This window comes from Priapulus caudatus, unplaced genomic scaffold (assembly GCF_000485595.1).
Source record: "Priapulus caudatus unplaced genomic scaffold, Priapulus_caudatus-5.0.1 Scaffold13, whole genome shotgun sequence".
Taxonomy (NCBI): Eukaryota; Metazoa; Priapulida; class Priapulimorpha; order Priapulimorphida; family Priapulidae; genus Priapulus; species Priapulus caudatus.
In genome coordinates, this window is record NW_014577074.1 from 752,978 (window position 1) to 767,323 (window position 14,346).

The following is a 14,346-nucleotide window of genomic DNA, read 5'->3' on the forward strand; positions in this document are numbered from 1 at the left end:
CATACCATCCAATAGACCACGTTCCCTATGGCATCATTGTTTGGTCCCATCTCCACTGTAATACTATACTGTAACTACCAGCTCTTACTATAGCTTGAATACTGCACTACCCTTCGTGTAACTCGACTAATGCACTACTTAGCAAGGCCTAATCACAAATAAATTAGAAATCTCAAAATCAATGTGTCAATTAAAAAAACAAAAAACAAATGTAACTAACGTGGCAGTGATGAAGTGGTATCGTCTGAATGCACAAGTATAGACCAAAAAATTGCAGCTAAATTTTCCGTTTACGGATATCATTACTTCAATCTTCACACTTTCACACGTGCTCTACTTCTACATCAAGCAGGTTAAAACCTCAACCATCTGGATGTAATCATTGTGCACCACACTGCCACTTCCGCATGGATTAGCTTTTATAAATCAGCAAGAGACCATCTTTACAGATCTAAAGGTCTTTTGCAGTACATTTCTATGCTACAATTTATGCGGGGCTAAAGCCGTAATGGATATCTATACTGGAATGACCAACATAATATCAGGAGTAGATAATAGGGATTCCCTATTATCTACTCCTGATATTATAGTACAGCGAATAGGAGATTCACTTACATATATTTCAACATATCTGCCAATTTCTACTAGTGGACAATATTTTCTTGTGTGAAAGTGCAAACTTTTCATTCGTTTTAATTTGCAAGGCTTTGTTATGTCTTTAGTTATGCTTACGTGACAGTGCCTTCTGCTTGCTTATGCTGACACCAAGGATGGTTTCCATAGGTAGATCCGTCCGTGGAATCGTCACGCCACTGGGCGGTAACATGATGTTCTGCAAGCTGCCGAAGTTACACTCTGGAGGGAGAATCTTGTAACACACCGCATGTGCCTGCAATCACATCAACATAACATGGGACCACACGAAGAAGCCATCATTTCCTCCACAACACAGCCGCGCAGCGCTTCCGAAAAGTACCTTGATTGCTTCCAGAGCCCCCAAGCAACACAACTCTGAGACTGGCTGCCTAATAGAAGTATAAAAACTTAGTACACACACGAAATGCAGATAACTGAGTTTAAGGTGCTTCAATCATAGTTATTCATCTTAGTCCACTATTTTTTTCATCCATTTATGCCAAAATTGGTATAAGCTTTGCTACCTGCGTATCATTTAACTTGCACAAGACCAATGGTCAGCTACTCTTCAAATATAAATAGTTAGTTAGTTGTCATCAAGAGCATATAAAACCTATATATTATTTGTACTTAATGGCATATTTTGGTTTAATAAATACATGACAATAATGAAGATATAGATCTAAAAATTTTCAAATAAAGCAAATTGTCCCTTGACCCCTCAGGATTTTATTGGCTCCTTTAAGTAGCAACTTTTTATACAATAACACTAACTGAAATATTAACTCAGAAAGCTTCTTTTCTTTTGAGATACCCCAAATGACAGATAAGAACACTATCAACAGCAGTGCTAATGGCTTTTCTTTACCCCGCACAAAGAAAAACAAAAAGCGAGAACTTGCATAACTCTTGCATAATGCATTTATGCAGATTCCAAGTACTCAAAAGTTCACATGTGGAATGAATGGTATATGAGATGTTTGGGATATTCTGCATTTCAACGCCATGCGTCAGAGCAGAGGGGTTCTGCTGATATGTATACACACTAGCCTAGGCTACATTCACAGGCAAAGCTAACTGCTGTCACAACACACAGCAGCCCATACAATAATAACAACCCTCTCTAAACAATTAAACAGATGAATCTCAGCCAATGAGAGAAAGGAATGGCCATAGTGGAGACAAAACATGAACACGGTTGAAGTGCCAGACAGTGAAGGAACATAACAGCTAGACACAGGCTGTGACAGCAGCAGCGCCAGCAGTGAGGCCAGGCTAGCAATGTTACTCACCGTTACTCCACACCACTCGCAGCGTATACCAGCCAGGCACTCCGCTGACCAGCACGTCTTTTTACATAGTAAACATTTGGAATTGGCCGGCAAGTTGCCTTCTCTCCAGTGATGGAGCTGAACAACTTGGGCCTGCAACGACAATAACGGGCGTCCGAGAGTGTCGGTAAAACGAGAAGCTCTGTGCGCCGCATCCAGATGCTGCTCCCATCGACGTGACCTCGAAGGCTCGCCGCCGCCGCCGCCGCAGCAGCAGCGTGCTCCTCGCTCGTGTCACTGTACAGAGGAGGCTTCTCGCTCCTACCCCTCCCCCCCTCCCCCCCTATATGAGCCCTCAGTCAGTTAGCACTAATGTTCCAAGCCACCCGCTGCAGTAAACGGATCCTTTGAATCGCTTCTTCTGAGAAATCCTACAGAGCACGGTGGGAAAGCATTATTTAACGCCCGCACCGGTGCTCTGAACTTAAAATGTGACAAACTGTGACACGTGAGACAGAGCATACAGTAAAAAAACTAATACCCTTCTTACAACTCCACCAATACTCTCCACTCGCCAATCGAACTAACAGCAAAAGGTCACAATGACAGCAATAAAATACCCATTACAATTTCAGGTTTGATCAAACAAAGGTGCCGGTTAATGCTAACTCGGAGTTCCCCACTGTTGACAAAGCCACAGTTTACTGAGATATTAGCTCCAAATTTTCTCAGAACTGCCTAATTTAAATTTCCGCTTTGTTTACACTTCTAAGCCAGTTTATGCAAATTGTGGTGCGAGAGTGTCAACCTGTGTGTGCACTGCTCAGCATTGGTTGCCCCCCCCCACGTGTGCCACTCCCGCGCAGCCACTTATAGTAGCTTGCACCCCCACGACGTGGAATCCAGCGTCTCGCAGTGACTCTGCAATCAACTAAATTAGGCTTCCGATTTTACTCCTCACAACAAACTTAATCCTGACGGAATGTGGAGGGAGACCCCGGCACTGTCGACACGTGCACGCGTGGCACACCACAATACTGAGAACGGTGGTGCGCAACACACTCCCGCCGAGATACGCCGAGAGCAAACATCAATACGCGCGATACCCTTCGATGCCACCCTAAAACGGTGACGCTGCACTCTGTCAAGCTGAGTCGAATAGCATGTAAATCTTAATGGCGTGCTCAGAACCTCAAGTTAATAGCGAGGAACGTCCCATCATAATGCGCCATTTCCGTGTCTTAAAAACTGCATCGAATTTCTCCAAGGCTATTACCACTGGTAATCTAACGTTCGTGCAACACAAGATCACACCACATACTTATGAATACTTACAATTTCTCTATTTGGAATATAGGTCGCACACTCTTTGCAGTCACTAACGACAAAATCTTGACATTCTAAGTGGGCATAATATTCACATACTGAAAAAGCAAGCAACGTTGCACACTTTATAACATGTGCCACTAAAACTGATTAATAGGAAATCACTCACATAAATATATCATATTGGCTGTTCATATATTCACATAAATATATCATATTGCGTTGACCGACTTTTTATAGTTATTACGAGCATATGTCAAATTATAATTCAGTGAAAGCTCATACGTTTTAAATTAGGAAGTCTGGTGACCTTACTTTGACACGTGATCAATCAGCATTCAACAGAGAAACCTTTTCATTAGAATAACCTTTACAAACCAGAGTAAAATCATTGCAAGTTTTAAATTTTCCGTGACACAACTCAATGATAACAGTGCAGTGGAACAAAGCCATGAGTGCGTGCGTGCGTGCATGCTTTGTGTGTGTAGTATACACGTCTATCTGTGAGACTATGACACACTCCATACATCTACAATGCAGGCAATTTTACACAATCCAATATGCACGTATTTCCAGTTCATAGATTGATTACCAAGAGCAGTGCAGGTAAATGATCAATCAATAAACATCTCTGTGACACTGCTCAACCTGTTTCTTTAAATGGCAATGATGAAATAGCTTGTATTTTTTAAAGCGAGTTCGATAAACACGTGTTCATACACACGTCGCATTTTCACTCCCTGAATCTTGATTATAACTCCTGGTTGAAAATTGGTAAAAGCTCATCGCACCACTTAATAGGTTGAGCCACTTTTAATCACCTAGTAACTGAACGTCACTCAAAACGAATAGGAAAGTGTCTTTATCACACGGCCAACATTAAGGTCAATTGAAATATTATGTACAGAGAAATAAATGGCAATTAACTACGAGTAATGTGTGAGTGGCTACAATATTACTGCTATAAAAGACTGACTTTTAACCACAGATATTCGGGCCAATACAGACACGTTGGCTTCCATAAGCAACTAGGTACACACACATGCACGCGCGCGTGCACACACACACGCACGTACACGCACACACAACATGGCTTCCAATCCCTGCTTATATATAAAACCTATATAATTTTAACCCAAAAAGATTTAACGATTTTATGAATCGATCCACATTTACACATTATAGACTAATAAAAACCATGACTTTAACCATTACTACGGTAACAATTACTTACTTTCACATCTTATTGCCCAACTATCTTCTAGCCGTTTCCGACAGACATTACAAAATTTCCGTTTGAAGTGGCCAGGCTCTGACCAACAGTGTGGAACCGGGTTCTGCAACAGATATAATACAACATAATAAGATCCAACGGTCATACAAATATTTTTTTCAACCATATATGTAAAAGAACGAGAAAAACAGGGTGTAAGAGTGGGACACCTTTTGAAAACAAATAGGTAGGAAACAGTGTGGTCACAACCCTCTATTCAGCTACACACTACGGTAATCACAATCCTCTTAGTCTACTTAAGCTATACACCAGAGTAGGCACAACCCCTCTTCTCAGCCCTACATCTGGGTACTAGTTACAATCCCCAGCTATACTCGGCCGTACGTCATGGCAGCTACAGCCCCTAGTTCATCTCAGCTGTGCGTTGAGCCAGACCCTGAATAGCACAGAACGATTTGCATGAGCTTAATTTTCGCTGCTTGCCCACGCGCAGCCATCAGGCATCACCACGGCTGCTGCTGCTGCCTGCAACAATCACTCTGCTAGTCGGTCAATTTTATGGCATTTGCTATACGTACAAACGGCATATGAAACTTTCAATGACATATATTTTTTATGGCAGTCATCGATCGGCTGGATGTAGCTGGGTACAGCATCTCGTCCCTGGTGTCTACGGCAGTAGCCGCCTGGTTGCGTGGAAAAGCAGGCTCGTTCTCACGCGGTGCGTAGAATCATATATATATATAGAACTCTGCATTTAATTGCATCTAAAATATTTCCTAACTATTTTACGTGTCACCTGTCAAACAGGAAATACTGGCCATCAGAGGAAGACCCACTGAGACTTCATAACACAGCGATGCACAAGCCAAAATAGATTATGTTGTTATACTATCAGGAGTCTATCAATAGACTCCTGGTACTATCAGGAATGACTAATAATAGATCTAATAATAATCTATTATTATTCACTCCTGATACTATTCTGTAAATTTAATAACAGTGCCACATACCAAAAAGAGCAATGTATGCGTATACGGGTACACATACACACACACAAACCATTTAAAAATAGTCGCATTAATAATAATAGGGTCGCGTCTTTTACGAAACTGCATGTACATCAAGACAGCTATAAACCATACCTCTACAGAACTGTTATAACATCCAGTTAGTTTCAAGAAAGAGTCAGCTAACCAGTGTGTATTACAGAACTGCTTACCATTTTACTCAAACGAGAAACTAAATATTTGCAAACAAAACATTATTTGTAATAATAATACAATGAATTTGCAAAATTCACTGGCTATTTACATGACCACACGACAGCAGTAATTCCGAAATAGTAGGTCTCAGGGGAGAGATAGTGAATATAGAAATAAGTTGTGGATATAGAAATCAGTTAACCCTAACCCTAACCCCAACCCTAACCATAATTCTAACCCTAACCCTATCCCTAATTCTAAAATAAAACAAAATTAGCCAAAAATAATAATAAATAAAATAAATAAGAGACAAAATTAGCCAATCAGAGCCGTCCCCTAGCGGATCACTATCTCTCCCCTGTGCAAAATTCTTTCCGAAATAGATAAAAATAATAATAATTTCACCATCATTTCGCATAATTTTGCTTTTGAGTAAAATCTGTCAAGTTGGAAAATGTTTTGCTTAAAAGATGTCCATGCCAGGGGTGAACGCACGAAACGCAAATGATAACATTTCATTTCAGGCTGCTCGATTCTTTTCGATTTGGAATCGCGTTGATTTTTCTTGAATTGAATCTAGTTTGATTTGGAATCTTTTCAAACGCGGCTACTACTAAAATGCTCTCGGTACGTCTCGTGCTTATATATCGCGTTAGCCGATGATGTGCTAGGGAGTGGTTCGTCACCGCCGGTGCCGACTTGCCAATTTCGAGGTGTTAAGGAAGACATGGCACGTTCACAATGAGCTATCGCACTCTGCACTGGGATGCAGCGTGACGTCCGCACACAGTACAGCACGCGCTTCCTATATTTGCTTAATGAGAGCCGCAGCTCCCTAGTTTACTACGGCTATTGGCAGTAGTGATGCTGCTGCTACTGCTGCTGCTGCTGCTGCTGCTGCTGCTACTACTGCTGCTCTTGCTGCTGCTGCTGCTACTGCTGCTCTTGCTGCTGCTGCTGCTACTGATGCTAACTGCTGTGCCTACTTGCTACTCTGCTGCTGCTGCTGGTGGTGGTGGTGGTAGCTGGTGGTGGTGTAGTCGGTGGGGTGGTGGTAGTGGGTGTGTGTGTGGTGTGGTGGTGGTGGTGGTGTGGGTGTGGCTGTGTGGTGGTGTGGTGGTGCATGTTATGCTCATTATCACCCAACCGGCTTTTTTTATATTCAGTTCTGTCCCTCTTCATTTCTTCGTCCTCCTTATTTTCGTTTTTGATCTCTCTTGCCCTCTCCCTCCCCCTTTACACACATATATATATAATATATATTATATCTGTCCGTCTCTCATGTGCCATCTCTCTAACTACCATTCCCACTTCCACTTTCACTCCCACACGCATGCACCCACAGATCCCCCTTCTCTCTCCAAGCTCAAGGTTAAGGGACAGTAATGTGTAACTCAATAGTGAGTAGCCTTCGTACGTAAGTCGTACTTATCAAATATTTAAGATTTTACTAATTGTTCTACTAATTAGTGAGTAGCAAAATGTGTTAGCATGTTGTAGCAATACATATATATATGTTAAGTTGCGAGTGTGTGCCGTCAATCGGACCGGACTGGCTTGTGTTGCATAATTGGTGTCAGTGAGCTAATAGGATTTAGGCTAATTAATAACAGTCTGGAATAAGTCTGAAACCCATCCAATCCCGATTTCTACAATTGACTTGCACCATGTAACATATAGTAAAATACATTGAAATGGGACCGTCGTGCTCAAAAGTTACCAGTCACGGAGACTGCATGCGCCGGTGGACTGCTATCTCCGCCACTGTTAATACTTATGCCAGTTACATTCTTCCAGCTAGTCTTTTACTCTGAACCATAAAAATGCAATGTTGGCCTAACGCCTCCTGTATCTTCACAAAACCTGCTGTAATAAGTGTATTGCCACTGCAATCGTTATGGCACTCACACTACCCATGTAACTGCAGCATGTATGGCAGCTACCCGACCCTGCTACTGCAGCCTGTATGGCACCCGCCCACACAACCCTGCTACTGCAGCCTGTATGGCACCCATCCACACAACCCTGTACTCGCAGCCTGTATGGCACCCACCCACACAACCCTGGTACTGCCAGCCTGTATGCGCAGCCCATCACACACCTGCTACTGCAGCCTGTAATGGCACCCACCCACACAACCGGCTACTGCGAGCCTGTATGGCACCCACCCACACAACCCTGCTACTGCAGCCTGTATGGCACCCATCCACACAACCCTGGTACTGCAGCCTGTATGGCACCCACCCACACAACCCTGGCTACTGCAGCCTGTATGGCACCCATCCACACAACCCTGGTACTGCAGCCTGTATGGCACCCACACACAACCCTGCTACTGCCAGCCTGTATGGCACCCACCCACACAACTCGGTACTGCCAGCCTGTATGGCACCATCACACAAACCCTGCTACTGGCAGCCTGTATGGCACCCACCACACAACCCTGCTACTGCAGCCTGTATGGCACCCAGCCCACACAACCCTGCTACTTGCAGCCTGCCGTATGGCACCCCCACACAACCCTGCTACTCAGCCTGTATGGCATCCCACACACCAACCCTGTAACTGGCAGCCTGTATGGCACCCACCACACAACCTGCTACTGCAGCCTGTATGGCATCCACCCACACAACCCTGCTACTGCAGCCTGTATGGCACCCACCCACACAACCCTGCTACTGCAGCCTGTAGCACCCACCCACACAACCCTGCTACTGGCAGCCTGTATGGCACCCACACAACCCTGCTACTGCAGCCTGTATGACACCCACCCACACAACCCTGCTACTGCAGCCTGTATGACACCCACCCACACAACCCTGCTACTGCATCCTGTAGTGTATGGCAACCACCCACCCAACCCTGCTACACCAGCCTGTATGGCACCCACACAACCCTGCTACTGCAGCCTGTATGGCACCCACCCACACAACCCTGCTACTGCAGCCTGTATGACACCCACCACACAACCCTGCTACTGCATCCTGTATGGCACCATCCAACCCTCGCACTGCAGCCTGTAGGCACCCACACACACAACCCTGCTACTGCATCCTGTATGGCACCACCCACACAACCCTGCTTACTGCAGTGTATGGCACCCACACACACAACCCTGCTACTTGCCCAGCCCTGTATGGCACCTACCCACCCAACCCTGCCTACAGCAGCCTGTATGCGCACCCCCCAAACCCTGGCTACTGCATCCTGTATGGCACCCACCACACAACCCTGCCTACTGCCAGCCTGTATGGCACCCACACCAACCCTGCACGCAGCCTGTACTGCACCCACACACATAACCCTGCTACTGCCATCCTGTATGGCACCTACCCACCAACCCTGCTACAGCAGCCTGGTATGGCACCCACCCACCCAACCCTGCTACTGCAGCCTGTATGGCACCCACCACACAACCCTGCTACGCATCCTGAGGTTATGGCAACCACACACACAACCCTGCCTACTGCAGCCTGTATGGCACCCACTCACACAACCTGCTACTGCAGCCTGTATGGCACCCACCCACACAACCCTGCTACTGCAGCCTGTATGGCACCCACCCACACAACCCTGCTACTGCAGCCTGTATGGCACCCATCCAACCCTGCTACTGCAGCCTGTATGGCACCATCCAAACCCTGCTACTGCATCCTGTATGGCCACCCACCCACCCAACCCTCGCTACATCAGCCTGTATGGCACCCACACAACCCTGCTACTGCAGCCCTGTATGGCACCCATCAACCCTGTACTGGCATCCTGTATGGCACCACCCACCCAACCCTGCTACTGCCAGCCTGTATGGCACCCACACACCCTAGCTACTGCAGCCTGTATGGCACCACACCACCAACCCTGCCTACTGCAGCCTGTGATGGCACCCACCCACCCAAACCCTTGCTAAGACTGAGGCCCAGACCACCTACCAGTGGATGGCACCACACAACCCTGCTACTGCAGCCTGTTCATGGAATCCACCCTGCTACTCATCCGGTATGGCACCCACCCACCCACCCTGCTAACTGCAGCCTGTATGCGCACCCAACCCACACACCCTGCTACGGTCAAGCCTGGATCGCACCCATCCACCCTGCTACTGTCCAGGTCGCTGTTATGGCACCCACCCACCCACCGCTGTACAGCAGCCCTGTCTATGGACACCCACACAATCCTGCTACTGCATCCTGTAGTGTATTGCACCACCCACCCACCCTGGCGACAGCAGCACCTGGTATGACACCCACCACTCACACAAGCCCTAATGCCATTGCCGCTAGTGTGATGAAACCTCACCCCCCCCCCCCCGCGTACTGCGCCTAGTACGGCACTACTCGCCACATCCTGGGAACTTCAGCCCTAAGCCGTGGCGGGCGCTGGACGGTGATCATGGCACTACGTGTCGAGCAAATACACAGTTGTCTGTTTGCGTCAGAAGCGGAAGGCACGATGCCCCAAGCGGGAAGCCCTGCCACACCACCCGCGGCGGGAGGTCAGCGCAACTTGAGCGTTGCAGAGAAATGTTTAATATATATGGATCTCATTATAGCCGACGAAAGTCCTCAATCAACCGGCTGGATCCATTAAGAAATGGTCAGAGCTGTGGTTATAATAGCCAGCGCTAGCTACTCTGGCTCTCCCGAGCGAGATCAGCGTACGCGCGTGCGCTATCTCAAAGAGCGAACAAACCGCCATAATAATAAAGAGGCAGCTATTTGACAGGAACTTAAAATATCAGGCGACGCAGGACCTACTGTAGACACACGCGAGCCGTTACATCACGCAGCGTCGCAAGTAGCCAGCCAGAAGCCGCCAAACGACAACAACAGCCAACAGCGCTAGCAGGAGCAGAAGCCAGCAGAAGCGCCAGCATCGACAACAACGACAACCAACAGCAACACAAGTAGCAGTAGAAGCGAAGAAGCAACAACATCAACAGCAGCAGCACAGCGCAGCAACCAGCAACAACACACAACAACAACAACAACAACAACAACAACACAACCGCAACAACAGCAGTTTGCACAGTAGTAAGCCAAGCAACAAAATTACAGCAGCCAGCAGCAACAACAACAGCAACAACCAACAAGCAACAGCAGCACACACCAACAACAACAGCCGAGTAGCAGTAGAAGCCAAGATCAACAACCCGGCAACAGCAGTAGCAGCAGCCAACAACAACACAACAACACAACTGACAACAACAACGAGCCAACAGCAGCAGCAACAACAACAGCAGTAGCAGTAAGCAAGCAAATCAAACAACGCGGCACAGCAGTATCAGTAGTGCAGCAGTAGCAGCAGCAGTAGCAGCAGCAGCAGCCAACAACAGTAGCAGTAGCAAGCAGTACTGTATTAGCTAGCGTAGCAGGATGTAGCAGTACAGCAGCACCAAGCAGTAGTCAGCAGCAGCAGCAGTGGCAGTAGGCAGCAGTTAGCAGGAGAGTAGCCGATAGCAGTAGCCAGTAGCCAGTAGCCTAGCTAGCGGCTAGCAGGTAGCAGAGCGTATAGCAGTAGCAGCTAGCAGTAAGGCAGTTTAGCAGTTGCAGTAGCAGTAGCAGTAGCAGTAGCAGTAGCATGGGCAGCAGTAGTATTGAATAGCAGTAGCAGTAGGAGTAGCCTCCGTAGCAGCATTAGTAGTAGCAGTGGCAGTAGCAGTAGCGATAGCAGTAGCAGTTAGCAGCAGTAGCAGCAGCACCAGCTAGTAGCAAATAGCCAGTAACATCAGCCAGTCATAGGCCAGTATGTAGCAGTAGGAAGAGTAAGGAGTAGTAAACACAGAGCAAGTAGGCAGTAGTAATAGCCAGTAGCAGTAGTCAGTAGCCAGTAGCAGTAGCAGTAGCATAAGTAGCCAGTAGCAGCTAGCAGTAGCAGTTCGCCTAGTCGCAGTAATCACTAGCGTAGCAGTAGCAGTAGCCAGTAGCAGTAGCAGTAGCAGTAGCAGCAGTGGTATGAATAGCAGTAGCAGTAGGAGTAGCTCGTACAGCAGTCAGCACAGTAGGCAGTAGCGCAGAGCCAGCAGTAGCGCAGCAGCAGCAGCAGTAGCAGCAGTAGAGCAGCAGCAGCACAGCAGTCAGCAGCAGCAGTAGCGCAGGCAGCAGCAAGCAGCTTAGCAGCCAGCAGACAGCAGCAGCCAGCAGCAGCAGCAGCAGCAGCAGCAGCAGCAAGAGCAGCAGTAGCAGCAGCAGCAGCAGCAGCAGCAGCAGCAGCAGCAGCAGCAGCAGCAGCAGTAGTAGCAATAGCAGTAACAGCAGCAGTATAGCAGTAGCAGTAGCAGTAGGAGTAGTATTGTATTGGGAATAGTTTGTTGATCTCCGCTCCGACATCGTAGCAGCATCGAGTTAGCAAAATGTAGCAGGTTGTAGCAATGAGTAAAATTAAGATGATGTAGTCGCAGAATTTGCTCTTGAAGACTGGCTTTATTAGAAAACACGATACAAATATATATACACTACGGCGACCTAGGCACCCAAGCCTAGGCCCCGTGTCTCGACTTCGTCCGCTACATCTTGATAGGAAAGTCCGTACTCACGTACGTCTTCTGGGTAGGTAACTTTCTGATCTTTCGTCCGTGTCTATTTATATGTTTCCGAAAACCACCCGGCGACATTTCAATCCGACCCCCGGCCAATCACCGTCTGGGTCTATGGGGTTAGGGTGTGTGTATTGTTGTTACATTACAATAACAAGTTTAGACAATTAGTCGCAAAGCCCTAATTAGCCTGCAGCCCTACGATACAACAATCCTTCCTTCCCTCTCGAAATAATTCGTGTCCCCACGAAAATACAGTTATACATAAAAAACATTAAAAGTTAAAAACGTTAGTCTAAGGCTGCAACATCAAACAGTGTCATGATGGTGAGGTAAATCCTTGAGGTCCGAGAAGGGATGGAAAGTCCGGTTTTGAGACGAGTTGAGGGGGATATTGCTGCAGCTGTCTAGTGAAAATGAGCACTCATTTTCGTATCACAGGAAGGGGTCGACAGTCTGCAACGGTAACTCAACTCGAATCGGCATGGAAAGGCTAGGGAAGGATGGCCAAACAAGGATAACTCTTACCGCGTACAATACGTTAGTAAATCTGTTAATCAAAAGAAAACAAACAAACGACGAAACATAAAATACAGATATCACCGGCTAAGCTATATCGTAAACACAGATTCATAGCCAAATATTTGTTTATTAAAAATTTGAATTCGTGGTTTCGCTATGTCGTGGTATCGGCTAGCAGCCGTTACGTGACTCAAAAATGACGCGACGCGTGACGAAATCGGACGTACCCATTCCCGGGCGGAGCTGTTTTAGCTCGTTCGTCACCTTTAATTAAATATCTTCATTACGCACTATGGTGAGTTTGTACCGTAGTATGCCTATGTTGGCAGGGTCGCTAATTTCAGCTTACCCTATTGGCCACGTTCGAGGTCATACTTTAGAAGCGGCTAGGCGTCTCGCCTTTCTCATCGCATAGGCTTAATTACTATATCATACATCTCTCCTTTCGACGCTTTGAGTCACCGTCACGCCGTACAATGAAATTCGAATACCACGCTAGCTATTACTACGTAAAATTCGCGCGCTGCTCGGCAATTCGCGAGCTATTTTACTGTTAATAAATTATTTCCGAATTTGTGGCTATGTATACAGTGAAATTACGATGTAGCTTTCCCTATCGTCGCCGTGTAGATTTCTTCTTCCTCTGCTCCTCGACCTTGCTCGGTGCGACCTGCTCGTCCGGGTTCTGGAGGCTATGATGAGGTATGTCTCTCCTTCTTCATCATCTGGGGGATCAGCCTAGCGTACGTAGCGAATGCGGAATCTTCTTCTCCTTCTTCGTATTCTTCTTCTTCTTCATCTGGGGGATTAGCGTAGCGAATGCAGATCTTTGCATCCTCCACCAATTATTGTAGTGGGAATAGTTTGTTGTTTTTGCTGCTCCGGCATCGTAGAATCGTAGAGTTCTAAAGTTGTTGATCTCCGCTCCGGCATCGTAGCAGCGTCGAGTTAGCAAATGGTAGCAGGTTGTAGCAACGAGTAAAGATGATGTAGTCACAGAATTTGCTCTTGAAGACTGGCTTCTCGTGACTTATTAGAAAACACGATGCAAATATATATGTACACTACGGCGACCTAGGCACCCAAGCCTAGGCCCCGTGTCTCGACTTCGTCCGCTACATCTCGATAGGAAAGTCCGTACTCACGTACGTCTCCTTGGTAGGTAACTTTCTGATCTTTCGTCCGTGTGTATATATATGTTTCCGAAAACCACCCGGCGACATTTCAATCAGACCCCCGGCCAATCACCGTCTGGGTCTATGGGGTTAGGGTGCGCGTATTGTTGTTACATTACAATAACAACAATAACTTGCTAGGGTTAGAAGTTTAGACAATTAGTCGCAAAGCCCTAATTAGCCCGCAGCCCTACGATACAACAGTAGTAATAGTAGTAGCAGTAGGAGTAGCAGTAGCAGTAGGAGTAGTAGTAGTAGCAGTAGCAGTATGAGTACTAATAGTAGTAGCAGTAGGAGTAGCAGAAGCAGTAGCTGTATGAGTAGTAGTAGTAGCAGTAGTAGTAGCAGTAGCAGTAGCAGTAGCAGTAGCAGTAGCAGTAGCAGTAGCAGTAGCAGTAGCAGTAGCAGTAGCAGTAGCAGCAGCAGTAGCAGTAGCAGTAGCAGT

The 14,346-nt window shown here is 46.7% G+C and overlaps 1 protein-coding gene across 5 annotated transcripts in view; it reads right to left on the bottom strand.

Annotated features, from left to right (window-relative positions):
* The window catches only part of LOC106808346 (diacylglycerol kinase theta-like), a 95,552-nt gene that overhangs the window by 24,976 nt on the left and 56,230 nt on the right, over nt 1-14,346 (bottom strand). For all 5 annotated transcript variants that reach the window (XM_014811045.1, XM_014811053.1, XM_014811036.1 and 2 more), the window contains exons 3-6: nt 4,468-4,570; nt 3,243-3,331; nt 1,929-2,060; nt 733-889 (exon numbers count right to left, since the gene is read on the bottom strand). In XM_014811045.1, the coding sequence (XP_014666531.1) occupies nt 733-889; nt 1,929-2,060; nt 3,243-3,331; nt 4,468-4,570 (481 nt within the window). The remainder of the gene's footprint in view (nt 1-732; nt 890-1,928; nt 2,061-3,242; nt 3,332-4,467; nt 4,571-14,346) is intronic.